At 28.3% G+C, this 17,141-nt stretch overlaps 1 protein-coding gene across 1 annotated transcript; it reads left to right on the top strand.

Annotated features, from left to right (window-relative positions):
* Nucleotides 1–4,639: 4,639 nt before the first annotated feature.
* On the top strand, nucleotides 4,640–15,827 carry LOC127290646 (protein gooseberry-like). The gene is made up of 5 exons (XM_051319353.1): nucleotides 4,640–5,067; nucleotides 8,217–8,355; nucleotides 8,477–8,766; nucleotides 12,372–12,785; nucleotides 13,967–15,827. Exons 1-5 carry the CDS (start codon nucleotides 5,007–5,009, stop codon nucleotides 14,551–14,553), a joined length of 1,491 nt encoding a protein of 496 aa, XP_051175310.1. The 5' UTR covers nucleotides 4,640–5,006; the 3' UTR covers nucleotides 14,554–15,827.
* Nucleotides 15,828–17,141: the final 1,314 nt, after the last annotated feature.

Here is a 17,141-nt window from a genome sequence, read left to right as displayed (position 1 = left end):
ATTTTTTATTTCAAAAATTTTTTTTAATTAAAATATAATAAGTAATTCTAAGACAAAAATCACTCTTGAAATTTTTGCTTATAACAAAAAATGAAAAACTTATAAATTTTTCAAAATTAACGAAATTTTAGACCTAAATTCTCGAAGATGATCTCTAGGTATATCCGTCATCAGCGACCTGGTTGTCCAAGTGTTAGAATATTTTCTCAAACCTCACATATGAATGCTAAAACCATTAATAAATTCTAGCTGAATTTTCGGAGATGATCCATAAGTATACTCATCATCGACAACCTGGTTATGTATGTAAAAATTAACCACGGATTATTGTGTGGTTGTCAGTTCTAAAGGTGCATAAATTTTCAGACCTCTAGGATATCATCAAGTCGTTTAAACTAAAGTTATAAATTTCATATTTTATTTTTTGCAAAACAAATTATTTATAAATTTATTTATAAGACTGATGTTCAAAAAATTATTTAACCATAAAAATCTTGTTCAGCATAAAAAAATACTCAATACATTTCACTGCTTTTTATTTATTTTAGTAGTTTTACCGACCGCTTGCGTCGATGCCCACTAGAGGCGCTGAACTCATATTCCAGAATCTTGATAATTACATGTTTATAATAAACAAAATTTTTTTCAACAAAGTTTTACAAAATAACTAGAAATCCTTTTATGAAGATGCCTTTTTTTATTACTGAAAATATCTTTCCTAAATATTTTACCATTTACAAGATATCTTACGAAATTCAAATCTACTTATATATCGATCGATAACTCTCGCCATTTTCACAGTTCGTGTTCAATCAATAAAATTGATAAATAACTTTTTTCAACAAAATCATGCAAAACAACCAGGAATCTTTATATGAAGAAGCCCTTTATCATCCCTGTAAATTTCTCTTCAAAATATTTTATCATTTATAAAAAATCTTAAGAAAATCCAAAACTTTGTATATTTGTCGGTCATTTACCATAGATATTTTCAAACCACAAGGTTCAATCAATAAAATTTATAATTATTTTTTTTTTTCAATATAAAATAAATACCACGGAGCCTTAGATAAATATGTCCTCTTCAATAATCTAAAATATTTTTCTAAAATTTCTGTCCGTTCAAGAGATATCTCGCGAATAAAAATCTCATCAATAACAATAACCAAAAAAAAATTTTTTTTTTAAATATAAAAAAAATACCAGAAATCCATAAATAAATATGCTCTGTTTCATCTCCTAAAATATTATTGAAAAATTCACGTCCATTTAAGAATAATCTTACATGATATATTTTCATTGCGCTCACATAAAAAAACTCATAGGTGTGTAACATGACCTTAAGTCATAAAAAAAAAAAAAAAAAAAAAAAAAACAGTGAAATCGTATACCATTTCAGTATATAAACACTTTTGTTTTTTAAATTAAGGTTATAGGAGGAATCAACAATGAAGACTTAAAAAAGGTTATTTTCTTAGAAAACTAAATCGTAATTACATTCTTTTTTTTCTATTGAAAAAAAAAATAAGAAAAGCTATATATATATAAACGCAAGAATGTAGAAAATAATGTAAGAAATTTTTTTTAGATACTTTTCCATTTTCGATATATAGTTTTTCACCTCAATACAAAAAACAAAGTTTCACATTTTAAATAATTTTCCACTTACAATATGATTTTCCACATTTAAATAATGGAATTTTTCACGAAAAAATAATTTTCAATTTTTTTTTTTTTAGACAAACTTTTAATACATATTTCCAAGACAATTTTCCAACTACGAGATAATTTTTCCCTACCTTGGAACAATTTTCCCACCTCAAAGATATAGTTTTTCACTTTTTAACATATATTATTTTGGTAAATTACCAGAAAATTTTTTCCTAAAATATTTTTTTCGCCTATCTAGATAATTTTCTACTTTCAAGATATACGAAACGAAATTTCCACCAACGATAGGATTTTCCAGAAAGTAAATTTTCTACCTACAAATTTTTTATTGAATTAAAAGAGAATTTCCCACCTACAAAATAGTTTTTCATCATTAAATAGAGATTTATGTTTGAAAATATTTTTCCTAAATTATGCAAGAAAATTTGCTACCAAAAAATGAACTCGTAAATTTTTTGAAGGTGGAAAATTGAACGAAAAGTAGAAAATTATCAGGTGGAAAATTGCATATTAAAAGTGAAAAATTGTATGGAAAGATGAAAATTATCTTGAAGGTAAGAAAATAAAATTGTAGGTGGAAAACTGCAATTTCGTAGTTGAAAAAACTAACTTATAAATTTTTAATCATGGAAAATTGAACAAAAAGTAGAAAATTATCAGGTGGAAAATTTTCGTGTATATAATGAAAAAAGAAAATTATTTTTATAGTAGAAAATTATATTTAAGGTAAAAAAAATTATTTTCTATTTGGAAAATTTTGTTGTAAATATTTAAAGGTGGAAAATTGAAAGAGAAGTACAAATTTATTTATAGTTGAAAAATCATTCGAAAATTATCGTGTATGTATTAAAAGTGGAAAATTATATGGAAAGTTGAAAATATTTGTATAAAATTATCTTGAAGGTGGGAAAATAAAATTATATATGTGGAAAACTATTGCGAAGTTGAAAAAATTTTCTATTAAGTTTTTAAAGATGGAAAATTGTACGAAAAGTGGAAAATTATTATTAGGTGGGAAATCATATTTAAGGTGGAAATTTTTTTTCGTTTATATAATGAAAGTGGAAAATATTGTATGAAGGTTAAAAATTATCTTAGTGTAAAATTATATCTTTGAAGGTAGGAAAATAAAATTTTAAGTGGAAAATGATTTCGTAGTTGAAAATTTTTTTTTGCAATTCGCTTGATAGGTGGAAAATTATCTCGTTGAAAAATCACATTGAATGTAGAAAATGGCGTAGAAGGTTTGAAAAATAATTTTTCACCTAAAATTTTATTTTCCTACCTTTAAAATAATTTTTTAACTTTCCATGAAATTTTCCACTTTTAATATACTATATTCCAACTAGTTAAATTTGTATTTCTTATCTAATTTTCCACCTTTAAATATTCAACAAGATTTTCCAACTAGAAAATAATTTTTCTATTGCAAATATAATTTTCCACAATCTAAATAATTTTCTTCCTTTTATTATACACACAAAAATTTTCCACCTTTAATATGCGATTTCCCACCTAATTTTCTACTGTTCGTTCAATTTTCCATCTTTAATGAATTATATTACAAGGGAGTTTTTCCAACTACGAAATAGTTTTCCACCTACAATTTTATTTTCCCTTCAAGATAATGTTTCTACTGTTCGTTCAATTTTCCACCTACAAAAATTTACAAGTTTGTTTTTCTAACTACGAAATAGTTTTCCACCTACAATTTTATTTTTTTTACCTTCAAGATAATTTTCATCTTTCCATACAATTTTCCACTTTTAATATGCGATTTTCCACCTAATAATTTTCAACATTATGTTTAAATTTTACACCTTTAAAAATTTATAACTTAGATTTTCCAACTACGAAATAGTTTTCCACTTACAATTTTATTTTCCCACCTTCAATATAATTTTCAATTTTCCACTTTTAATATATTATTTTCCAAGTAGATAAATTTGTACTTCTCTTACAATTTTCAACCTTTATATATTTAACAAAAGTTTCCAGCTAGAAAATAATTTTCTTTCTTTTATTATACACATGAAAATTTTCTACTTGGTAATGTGCGATTTTCCACCTAATAATTTTCTACTGTTCGTTTAATTTTCCACCTTTAAAAATTTACAACATAGTTTTTCCAATTACAAAATAAGTTTCCACGTCTATAATTTTATTTTCCCACCTTCACGATAATTTTTAATTTTCCACTTTTAAGTTTTAATATACAAACATGAAAATTTTCCACTTTTAATATTATTTTCAAACTCGATAAAGTACTTCACATTCAATTTTCCACCTTTAAAAATTTTTTGACAATTTTTTCCAAATAGAAAATATAATTTTTCCACTTTAAATATAATTTTTCTTGAGTTTTTTTTTTCACTAATAAATAGACAATTTTATTTTTAACTTATTACGGACGACGAACAGACGGATTTTGATTAAAAATTACAAATATATCGTAAAGAAAGAAAAAAAAAATTATTCAAATTTTTTTGTAATTCTAAATTGAGATTGAGAGCCAGGCCATTGAACCAATAATCATGATCTAAAGCCTCTAAATCATAGTGTCATTATTATTATTATTATTATTTGTCGTAGGCGGTGCGAATCCATTCGCCAGCAAAATGGAAGCGATTCCGTCGGGAAAATGAAATAATATATCCTATGTACATATACATATATATATATATATATATACGATAATACGTGTACTGTACGCCCAACACTTGTGGATCATCAGAGTAAGCGTCCCCCACTCCTCTACCATCGCCCCCTAACAAGTTTACTCCTCCCATTTAACGCCCTCATCTCTTTGCAATTGGTCGCAATAATTTTACACCTTTACAAAACCTGTTTTCACCAGAGGCGTTTAGACAAAAATTCATTGGGCCCCACTTTTAGCCATCGAATTATTTACGCGGAGGTGTGGCTTCAAAAACCTTGGTACAAACTTTAGATCCTTACGTTCGCGCTTCTCATACTTCAGTCAGGCTCTGAATTTCGTTCGGTGTAAATTCTCTGCTCAGTTCGGAGTCGAAAAAAAAAGAAAGAAAGAAACAACTGGATATTAGTGGCATTTTAAAAATATAAAAGTCACCTTTTTAGAATATTTCGATTTTTTTTTTTTTTTGGTGAGAAGAGTGAAAGAAAATTTTGAAGACTTGTGCCCGAAATTTAAAGGGGGATAAAAAAAAAAACAAGGAAATTAAGTGTAACGTGAACTTAAGGTGTGGGAGATATCCCATTTTTTTTTTTGGATTTGTGTTTTTCTTTTTGAAAAAAAAAGAAGAAAGGGGAGAAAAATCACCAATTCTGCGCCAGTGGCCTTTGAAAATTGTGAAATGACGGTCACTACTAATTTTTCGATGATGCGGCCATGCTTTACCGGATATTCATTTCAAGGTACAAATTTTATTACTTTTTTTTATTTTTTATAATTTTTATTATTTCTACTTTTAAGTATTTTTTTCTATTATTATTACAATTATTATTTATTTATCGTCCAAAATGGACTGCGGGATAAATAAATAAATTTCCCTCTCTTTTCATTATTATAACATTTTTTTTTAATTCCCACAATTTTTTCAAAAAATCCTTTTTCAGGATTAAATATTTTTTTCTATATTTTTCCGAAAAATTTTATTACTTTTTTTTTTTTTAGTAAAATATCTTATTTTTGGATGGCAAAAAAAAAAATTGTTTGCATTGGATTTAAAATGAAGAGAAAAAAAACTGTTTTTAAAGACCCTTCTTGCAATTTTTTTTTGGCGCGTGGGAATTTTATTGCGGGATTTGTGTGGAGGGGCCCCCCGAGAAAAAAAAAAAAAAAATTTTTCCTTTTCTTTTTGTACATTGAAAAGCGCGCACACACAATCCGGGAAATTTTGACCGTGCGGCAACACGCACTGATATATAACTCTACCTGCGGGGGGAACCATACGCCCTGGAAAATGGTCGAAATGACCGAAACATTTACATTAATGACCCCGTCATAAATTGAGAAAATATTCTTTTTTCCATAATACTGAAGAAAAGGCAAAAGCTATATTATATTGCTATAAGCTTTCTTGTCGCAAAGAGAGAGAGAGAGACCCCCTTTTAAGAAAAATTTCCAAAACTTTACCTTTTAGCTCATTTTTTTTTTGGTCTCTAGCAAATGAAAAAAAAATACATTCTCAATTTTTAGAAATTTTTATATTTTTCATAAATTGTTAATTAAAAAACAAAAAAAATTTTGCAAATGTCCCTTTTGAAATGATTTTCGCATTTACACCATATTGTACTAAAAAAAAACTTTAGGATATTTAAAAATGTCTGAAAAAAATATTTCAAGGGACAAAATTACCTTCAAAAGGCCTTTTAAAATTATATATTTTTACAATGTTCGCGTTGCACAATTTTTTTTTTGACAATGATCTTTTTTTTTTACTGCCTATAAATTTGAGTTTTTTTTAAAAAAAATCTTTTTTACGTAATCTCGCTCTTATATTACCCAAAAATTTTTCTTTAAAAGAAATAATTTCTAGGAAAAATTCTTCGATTTCCGCAATTTTAAAAAAATTTAAATTTTTTGTCTGTCTGTCCCGTCCGTATAATTTAATATTATAAAATTAAAAACATAAAAATTCGATTTGAAAAGAAATTTTCACTGTAATTTGTTCAATTTTTGTAAAAGAATTTTTTTTTTTTCTTTTTTTTCAAATATTGAGCAAGAGTTTACAGACGATTTATTTCAGGTGCCACAAAGACGCACGTAAGCATAGGAGTATTACATAATGACACTCCGCCATTTTAAGCAATCGTTTTTTGAACTTTTTGTCGTCCGCTCTCGTTTTCTTTTTCTTGTTTAAAATTAAAAAAAAAAAAGAAAAAAAAACTGAATTTCTTGACGAAAGTACAAATATCTATCTCTAATTATTGTCATTTATTGCCCAATATAAGAATCACCGAGTAAAATCTGTTTCACTTTTTTTTTTTTTTTTTTTTTCCTTTTAATACTTTCTTGTATCACTTTGAACTAAACGATATCCGATAATTTCCCAATTTTATTGCTAAATTGTCTGCTCACCCCCCCCCCTCCCTCCCCTTTCCTCATCAAAACCATGAGAATCAGTGTGTTTATTTATTTTTTTTTTGCCGTACTTGAGAGAAAGCGATTTTTAAAAAAAAGTATAATTAAAAAATATTTTTAAAAAATTATCAGTTTTCAGTTATTTTAAATTCAAATTTGCAGTTTTTTTTGTCAAATTTTTCGATATTTATCGATTTTTTTTTGCTATTTTTATCGATTTTTACGATATATATCGAAAAATTGCGAAACATATCGATTTATATCTATATTTATCGATTTTTGCGATACACATCGATAAATAGCGATATATATAGATTTTTATGATATATATAAATTTTTACGATATAAATCAATGTTTGCGATACATATCGATTTTTACGATATAAATCGATTTCTGCGATATATCGATTTTTACGATATAAATCGATTTTTGCGATACATATCGATAAATAGCGATATAAATCGATTTCTGCGATATATCGATTTTTGCGATACATATCGATAAATAGCGATATAAATCGATTTCTGCGATATATCGATTTTTACGATATAAATCGATTTTTGCGATACATATCGATTAATAGCGATATAAATCGACTTCTGCGATATATCGATTTTTACGATATAAATCGATTTTTGCTATACTTATCGATAAATAGCGATATAAATCGATTTCTGCGATATATCGATTTTTACGATATAAATCGATTTTTGCGATACATATCGATTAATAGCGATATAAATCGACTTCTGCGATATATCGATTTTTACGATATAAATCGATTTTTGCTATACTTATCGATAAATAGCGATATAAATCGATTTCTGCGATATATCGATTTTTACGATATAAATCGATTTTTGCGATGCATATCGATAAATAGCGACATAAATCGATTTCTGCGATACATATGGATAAATAGCGATAAAATCGATTTCTGCGATATATCGATTTTTACGATATAAATCGATTTCTGCGATATATCAATTTTTGCGATACATATCGATAAATAGCGATATAAATCGATTTTTTTATATTTATCGATCGTTTGCAATAGTTTTAATTTATTTCGATATTTTTGATTTATTATTTAATTATGTATTTATATACACATATATTATATGAAAATATATATGACAAGAGTTTAGTTCGCAAATAAGATTGTTTCACGACGAGGCCTAACTGATATAAATTCCCCGTTAGTTTTGTAGCGGCAATTTTGTTAACCGCTAGATTATAGTAGAAAAAAAAACCATTAGATCGCAAAATTTATTGTTCTCACTTCACCCCCCCCCCAAACCCCTCACACACACCACCTCCTCTTTACTCCTTATTTTGTCTATTTTTCTTTGAAACATTTTTTCCTTTTTTTTTTAAAATGCAAAATTATTATACTTTTATTAGCTTACAAAAAAAAATTCTAATTTTTACAACAAAAAATTTTTTATTAAATTTTCTTTTCTTTTTTTTTTCTATTAGATCTGGGATCGATACCGGGACAGGGTCGTGTTAATCAATTAGGAGGTGTATTCATTAATGGAAGACCCCTTCCAAATCACATAAGAAAGCAAATTGTCGAAATGGCCGGAAGTGGCGTTCGACCTTGCGTGATATCGAGGTAAGAAAAAAGAAATTATAATTTTTAATTAACTAATAATAATAATTAATTATTTAATTAATAATTAAAGAAACAATTTAAAAGGATATTGAATAAAATTTATTTATTTTTTTATTTCCAGACAACTTAGAGTATCACATGGATGTGTTTCGAAAATTTTGAATCGCTATCAAGAAACCGGAAGTATTAGGCCTGGTGTTATTGGAGGAAGTAAACCACGAGTAGCAACACCTGAGGTTGAATCGAGAATTGAAGATTATAAACGAGAAAATCCAAGTTCATTCTCATGGGAAATTAGAGACAGACTTATTAAAGAGGGAATGTGCGATAGAGGAAGTGCTCCAAGTGTTTCGGCTATTTCACGTCTTTTACGGGGACGTGACATTGAAGATGAAACAAAAATTGGAGATGGTGAGTTGTTAAAAAAAAAAAAAAATTTCAAAAAAAATTTACATTTTTCACTTTTCCATCTCAATACAACCTATGAGATAATTTTCCACCTTCATTAGGGAATTTTACACCTAAAATATGATTTTCCACCTCGTTTTTCACTATAATACGAATTTTTCACTTTCATTATTTACGAGAAAATTTTCCAACCTAAAAAATAATTTTCCACCTTGATACAAATTTTCCTACCTTCAAAGTTATTTTCTACTTTTAAAGAAAAAATTTTTACACCTAGAAGATATTTTCTATCTTTAATGTAATTTTTCACTAATGGAATAACTAACTTTCCAAATAATTTTCCACCTTGATACGAATTTTTCCACCTTAAATACGATTTTTCTACTTTCATTGCTTAGGAGAAAATTTTCCAACCTACAAAATAATTTTCCACCTTGATACAAATTTTCCTACCTTCAAAGTTATTTTCTGCTTTTAAAGAAAAAATTTTCCACCTAGAAGATATTTTCTATTTTTAATGTAATTTTCCACTAATGGAATAATTAACTTTCGAAATAATTTTACACCTTGATACAAATTTTTTCACCTTAAATACGATTTTTCCACTTTCATTGCTTAGGAGAAAATTTTCCAACCTACAAAATAATTTTCCACCTTGATACAAATTTTCCTACCTTAAAAGTTATTTTCTACTTTTAAAGAAAAAAAATTTCCACCTTGATACGAATTTTTCCACCTTAAATACGATTTTTCCAATTTCATTGTTTAGGAGAAAAATTTTCCAACCTACAAAATAGTTTTCCACCTTGATACAAATTTTCCTACCTTAAAAGTTATTTTCTACTTTTAAAGAAAAAAAAAAATTTCCACCTAGAAGATATTTTTTATCTTTAATGTAATTTTCCACTTACAGAATAATTAACTTTCCAAATAATTTTCCACCTTGATACGAATTTTTCCACTTTCATTGTCTAGGAAAAAATTCTTCAACCTACAAAATAGTTTTCCACCTTGATACAAATTTTCCCACCTTCAAAATTATTTTCTACTTTTAAAAAATTTACATCTACAAGATTTCCCACCTTCAAAATAATTTTTCAACCTGCAATTTTCGTTTTTCCTTAAATTTTCCGCACTTTTAAAATATGTAGTTTTTTTTTTTGAAAATTACAAGAAAATTTTCCTTAATACACAAAACATCACAAAGAGGGGGGACTATATTTATTTTTTCTTGACGCAAAAGTATATATATATATATTATACATTGAGTATATTATATAAAGCATTATTCTTTAGGCGTTCAAATACGAAGCGTTGAATATCCGCATATATATGCACCTGAGAGTGAGGTGTGCGCGGCATGAAAATTACAGAGCCTGCTTTGATCGTAGGTGCTACTGAGTAGCGTTGCAGCTTTTATATGGCAAAGCCGGCAATTTCCAAAGAGCGCAGAGGGAACACGAGTGATTAATACACGCATTTAATATATTCATTCGTCGATTTCCAGCTTGTCGAGGCCAGTCGATAATCGGGGAAAGTTATTGCTCCTTGGTGGTCCAAAGGAGAAAATTGACAATGCTTTTTTTTATTAAAACAAAAAAAAAATTTTTTACTCGTTTTTACAATTTTTTCAACTTTTTTGAAAAATAATTTTTTTCTTCTAAAAAATTTTCCACTTTTAAATTTATTTTTCATCTATAAAATAATTTACCACTTTGGTACAAATTTTTCCACCTTCAAAATTATTTTCTACTTCCAAGACAATTTTCCATCGAAGAAAAATTCCCTTTGTATGAAATAATTTTCCACCTGCGAAATTTAAAATCATTTTCGACCTACAAGTTAATTTTCCACCTTTTATAAGATATCAACATTTCCTTCTACGTTATAATTTTCCACCTTCAAGCTACTTTTTTTTCTCCACATCGTTTTAATTTTCCACCTTTGAAAATAATTTAACCTGCAAAATAATTTTCCACCTTTGAAAATTAATTCTGAAAATAATTTTCCACCTACAAAATAATTTTTCATATTTTTTTGGAAAATTTTTCCACTATTAGAATAATTTTCCCTTGAACAACATAAATTTTCCACCTTCAAAATAATTTTTCACCTCTACTGTAGAAATATATTGATTTTCCACCTTCAAAAATTATTTTTCGTGAAAATTCTAACCACCTTTCGAGATAATTTTCCACCTAATTTTCCCTTCAACAGCATAAATTTTCCACCTTTGAAATAATTTTCAACCTTTTAAGAATATTTTCCACCTTCAAAATAATTTTTCACCTCTACTGTAGAAATATATTGATTTTCCACCTTCAAAAAAATTTTTCTTCGTGAAAATTATAACAAAAATACAATTTTTTTTTACAAACTATAAGCAAAAATAAATAATTTCTACAGTCCTCCTTGCATAACCTCTTAAGAAGATTTCTAAAATTTCAATCGAGTAAATCATGTTTTCTATATTGGTATTCATTCTATGATTTGTTAATTATATTTTTATAATCAAAGTCAAATTATAAGATTGAGAAAGAGAGAGAGAGAGACCACATGACATGACAAATGAAATGTGTACCCACGAGGGCTCATCGTAAGACCATTTGAGGGTAGCTAGTCGGCAAAGATGAAAGGTCCTAAGAAGCAAGAAAAAGAGCGGGGGAACTCCTTCAGTAAGACGATAGTTCTGTGAGGTTGCCGACCTTCTATATAAAAAAAAAAAAATAAAACACTGAAAGGACTTTAAAAAGAGAATTCATTTAAATAACCGCGGGGCGTTAAGTATCACACACACACATATACGTTTGAGAAAACCATTTTTTCTAGTCTACAAAAAAATTTATAACACAAATTAATCTTTACATTTTCCTCCACTTTTTTTATAATTAAAATTTTGATTTTATTCGAAATTATTTAAAAAAATTGTATTTTATAATTTTTTATTTGCGCATCCATAAAATTGATGCAAAAGATTTTAAAAATATTACAAAAAATACTACTAATTTCTAATTTAAAGAAAAATTAAGAGATAAATTAATTAAATGGTGGGCGCGATTCAAAATTGAGTGAATTTTTTCATCGAAATTAAAAGTTTCGATTCATAAATATATACACGTGGATTACTTTTATATAGCTTCTTCGGAAATCAAACAGAAAATTATATATCTTTCGGTAGCTTAAACGTTCTCGATGCCCCGGCCAGTAATTCCAACTTTCCATAACCTTTTATTAGTCTCGGAATGAATGATTGCAACTAATTTGCGGTAGACTTGAATTTTTTTGTTTTTATCTTCTCTTTTTCTCAGCCCTTTTTTTTGCCGAAACAAACTTCAAAAATCACGTGTGCATTGGACACGTGCCTTATAGTAAATTAAATTAAACTAATGACTTTTAAAATTAAATTTTAAGCTATTCTAAACAAGCCCAAAGAGTTATTAAACTTCCAAAAAAAATTTAGAGACTATTAATATTGGAAGAAACCCAAAAGCGAAAATTAATTTTTGGAAATCCCTATAAACATAATTTTTGAAAAATCCTAAAGGAAAATTTCTTTAGTGAATAAAAATCACTAAAATCAAAAACAACTAATTAATAATTAATTTTAGGAAAGACAAGTTCAGGATCCGATTGTGAGAGTGAACCGGGAATTCCATTGAAGCGCAAACAACGTCGTAGTCGTACAACATTTACAGCACATCAATTAGATGAATTGGAAAGGGCTTTTGAAAGAACACAATATCCTGATATTTATACAAGAGAAGAATTAGCACAACGTACAAAATTAACTGAGGCTCGCATTCAAGTATGGTTCAGCAATCGTAGAGCAAGACTACGCAAACAATTATCATCGACAACATCAAGTGGCTATGTTAGTTCAGTTCCCTATTCAGCAACACCTTATGTTCTTCATCCACCACCAGCAGCGCCACATTCACATTCTGGCGCTTCATTACCACCAACACATTCACATCCACATCATGGACAAAGTCTTCCAGATCCAGTATTCTCCTCAAGTCCCGGTAAGTTGATTTTCTATTATTATTATTATTATTATTATTCTATTTAACTTCTAATTGAATATAAATGTCCTTGATAGAGAGAGAGAGAGAGAAACAAAAATCATTCTAAATAGATTTTAAATTGTCCTTGAATGGTTTTGTGAAAGTTTTGTTTAAAACAGGAGCAAACTTGATGGACAATTACCGGAAGCCGTTCTCGGCACTACGGGATATCGAAACAATCGGGCTAGTCATTTTATGAGCGTTACAATGTGTATACCGGTTTTAAAGCCGCATGCAAGAAACACCATCCTCGAACCGGTGTTGTGTCAAATGTGCTGAGTCACTTATGCAATTTCCGCTTGAAGGGAAATTTCGATCATGGAAACACACCGGCATCATTAATTGACGACACGTATCCCTCTCTCTCTTGGACTTTATTAGAAAGCCAAAAAATATTCGATTCCATTTTTTCGGAGGGTTTTTTTTTTAATTTTGGGGAATCTTCTCTTTGTTCTATTGAAGCTCTTCCTTTTGATGCCTTTATTTGAATTTTATTCCTAATCCTCTACCTAAGGATCTCTCTCCTGATCCCTTACACCTCTTCTAATCCTGTTCCTTCTGATCTTTTGGATCCTCTTCCTTTGGTACCTTTTGCATCTGATCCCCTTCCTTTGAAACTCTTGATCCTGTTCCTTTGAATCCTCTTCCTCTGGAACGTCTTGTACCAGATCCTCTTCCTTCTGATCCAACTCCTTAAATCATCTTCCTAATCCTCTTCAGCTCTTTCTTCTGATTCCCTAACTTTAGACCCTCTACTTTTGGATTCCCTTCCTTTGGTTGATTTCCTAACTTTAAACCTTCTATTTTTGGATTCCCTTCCTTTGATACTTCCTCCTTCTGTTCCTATTCCTTGGGACCTGTTTCCTTTGGAACCTCTTCCTTCTAATTCCCTAACTTTAGATCTTCTACTTTTGGATTCCCTTCCTTTGGCACTTCCTTCTGATCCTCTTCCTTAAGCCCCGCTTCCTTTGGATCCCCATCAAGATTCCAAATCCCCCAACCCCTTAAATCCCTCCCTTTAAAATCTTTAAAATCTCCACTTGGCATCTACTCTATAACCTTAGAGAAAACCGTTTGTCACACAGGCGGAATATGAGGAGGCTTAATTTAACAAAAATTTTTTTTTCTCCATTTTTCAGATTTATATCCCTCTCATCATTCAACGATACCACATCAATTAACCGCCGACACAAGTCGCCTTGCATCGTCCGTTTGCTCGACTCCAACTTACAGTCTTCCACCGTCCGTAAGCTATCCAACAACACTTCTACCGCCTACCTCATCGCCAAATGCAACAACACACATGAGTCATCAACTATCACCAGTGCATTCATCAACCTATCAACAAAACACTGCTCATCAATTGCCACCAACTCCCAATTCACTTGTCACAATGATGGGTTCAAATTCAAATCCAGGATCAGAGCATTTAACATCATCGAGTGATCTTCCAATTTCTTCTGTCTCACCTGTTAATCATCATCATCATCATCAACAACAACAACAACAACAACAACCATCGAGTCAAGGTAATTCCTCACCACCATGGAATTTACCACCAATCAGTAATAGTGGTAATCGAGTTGGACTACCAACACCACCGGGTAATATTCAACAACATTCGCATACAACACACCCGCATCAATTCAGCAGTCATTATGCGAGTCAAAGTTTTCAACAACCACCAAGACCCACACCACATCAACCTTTTTATAGTTGGTATTAATTGAAAAATGTATATAATGCATTTGGGATTGTAAATAAGTTTTTTTTGGCTAATTTTTTTTAAACCCCGCCAACTCTCTAAAAGGTAGAGTGATTCAAAAGTGGTAACGCCCATATTTATACCAGTTTTCTCTGATTAGGGAAATTTTTTTTGAAAATACTTGTCTTCCATAAGTAGATTATTAAAATTTTTACTATTTAGATTTGTTGTAATGTATTTTTAAAATATTTATTTGATTTTACTTTTTTTTTAAATTTGTGAATGGACACGCCTACTGGCTCCACCTACTTAACTCCCATTTTGTATTAAGCCACGCCTATTTCTCCTCCTACTTCATATAAGGGCACGCCCATTTCTCATCTTACTTTATTATTAAGCCACGCCTATTTATAAAAGTACAATTCTTCTCTTTGGCTCCGCCTACTACAGATGAACACGCATATTTCTCCGCCCACTTTATATTAAGCCACGCCTTTTTTTACTTTTATTTTTAAGTCACGCCTATTTAAAAAAACAAACTATTCTTCTCTCAATGCTTGGCTCCGCCTACTACAGATGAACATGCCTATTTCTCCGCTTTCTATTAAGCCACGCCTCTTTTTCTCACTTTATTTTCTATTTATAAAATAACCATCCTATTCTCCTTGTTTGGATCCACCTATCATAAATGAATACGCCTATTTTTCCGCCCACATTATTTTAGGCCACGCCTATTTATGAAATATTCCTCCTCTTTTTTTTAATCCAACTACTATGAATAAACACGCCTATCTTTTCGCCCACTTTATTTTAGGCCACGCCTTTTCTAACTCCCATCTGATGAAAGAGACACGCCTTTGTCTCTAACTTTTTCTGTAGACCCCGCCTACTTTACTCCCACCAGAGAGAAGCCACGCCTATTTTTTTGAATTTTTTTTACCACGCGATGCCCCGCCTTATTTTTTTTTCTTCTAAATAAACTTTTATCTCTTAGTTTTAAAATAACGATGAAAAAATTAATTTTAACACGATATTCAAAATATCGATTAAATGTAATTGTGTATATCGATATTTTGTGTTAACAGTTATTGATATATCAATTTTAAATATTTCGAATTTAAAATTATCGTTTTCTTTTAAGTTTCTATAGATTTTAAATTGTCGATATTAAAAAAATAATTAACGTCGAAAATTTTGCGTTTTTAAAAATGATTTAAGTGATAATATTAAAAATAGATGATTTTTAAAATCGTTTTTAACGCCAGTACTGATGTCGATTAATTTTTAAATCGAAATAAAATTATAGGGTAGAAAATTTTTTTTTGTAAATATGAAAATTTTTGAAAATTGTTTTTTTCTAAACGATAAATTCAGAAGTTAAAATTAGATTTTTCGTTTTAATAATAGTTTTAAAATAAAAGAAATAAAATTAGTAAATGATAAATTAAAAAAAAAAAAAAAAAGATTTGCTTTTTCAAATCTGGGACAAATCCAGTGATTTAAAAAATTTTCTATTTCTTCAAATAGAATATTTTTCTATTTTTTTTTCATTTTATAGTAGTAATAGGAAAAATTGTACATATTAATTAATTATTATTTAAAAAAACGACATTTAAAATTGTAAATAGAAAATTGTCATGGAATGATTGATTTTTTTTTTAATGAATGAAAATGTTTGCTAAATTTTAGCAGATTGCTGGCAACTGTTTAAGAAAAAAAAAAAATTTTGTACAGAATTTTTCAAATGTTTTCAATTTACTTATATATTTTTAAGGGAATTTTTGTAAATATAGTTATACTAAATATATATATATATGGTCATTGGATCGATTTTTCAGAAGTTACAGTTCAACCAAAAAATTACATTTAATGTATATTTTAGTTTGTACAAAAATTAATGTAATTATAGTAAATAAAAATATAAATACAAAAATTAAAAATAATGTTTTAAAAAATTTCTTTTCTTCCTAAAAATTATTTTGCGACAAAATATAAAATTATAATTAAAAAAAAATTTATATTATTATCTATAAATTACATTTTTCCAAACAAAATTTCTTGTTTCAAATTAAACATTTTATAATTATCTTGGAAAAAAATAAAATAATTTTTAAATCAAAATTTATTAAACCATTATTTATTTTGTAAATTTTTAAAGTTTTTTTTTTTTTTACTATTTCGTTATTACAAAACGTTTTTTAAAAAAAAGGAAATTAGCTCCTGTTGCTATGCAACCCGATGGAGCAGGGAGTACAACGGGAAGTATATTTACAGGCGCCTTGGTAGTACCATAGGAACTGCTACTGTATAGGTAGCAATTATTTAATAATTATTTTGGCTTATAATTTTGAAACCATTTGAAATTAATATATTAAGTTAACAAATTTCGAAAAACGACACCGACCCCGTGACCTCGACACCGTCCTTGAAAAATCTATTTTCAATTATTTTCAAATAAATCAAAATACTTTGCATATATGCTTTTAGAAAATCTTACAAACTATTTTTATGTAACATCTTTTTTCAATTTTAACCCGAAAAATGGTTATTTTGCAATTTTTTAAGAATTTTTTGATTTTTTCAATTTTTTATTATTTTTTATTATTTAT

The sequence above is a fragment of the Leptopilina boulardi genome, unplaced genomic scaffold (assembly GCF_019393585.1).
Source record: "Leptopilina boulardi isolate dan_hultmark-lab unplaced genomic scaffold, ZJU_Lbou_2.1 LbouV2_78, whole genome shotgun sequence".
NCBI lineage: Eukaryota > Metazoa > Arthropoda > Insecta > Hymenoptera > Figitidae > Leptopilina > Leptopilina boulardi.
The sequence above is the reverse complement of the archived record's forward strand: the minus strand, read 5'-3'. Positions and strand labels throughout refer to the sequence as shown.

Excerpts from the sequence above, each read along its gene's own strand:
- LOC127290646 (XM_051319353.1), top strand. The coding sequence starts at position 5,007 with ATGACGGTCACTACTAATTTTTCGATGATGCGGCCATGCTTTACCGGA. Across the intron at positions 5,068-8,216 it reads TACCGGATATTCATTTCAAG|ATCTGGGATCGATACCGGGA; the intron begins GTACAAATTTTA and ends TTTTTCTATTAG. Across the intron at positions 8,767-12,371 it reads TGAAACAAAAATTGGAGATG|GAAAGACAAGTTCAGGATCC; the intron begins GTGAGTTGTTAA and ends AATTAATTTTAG.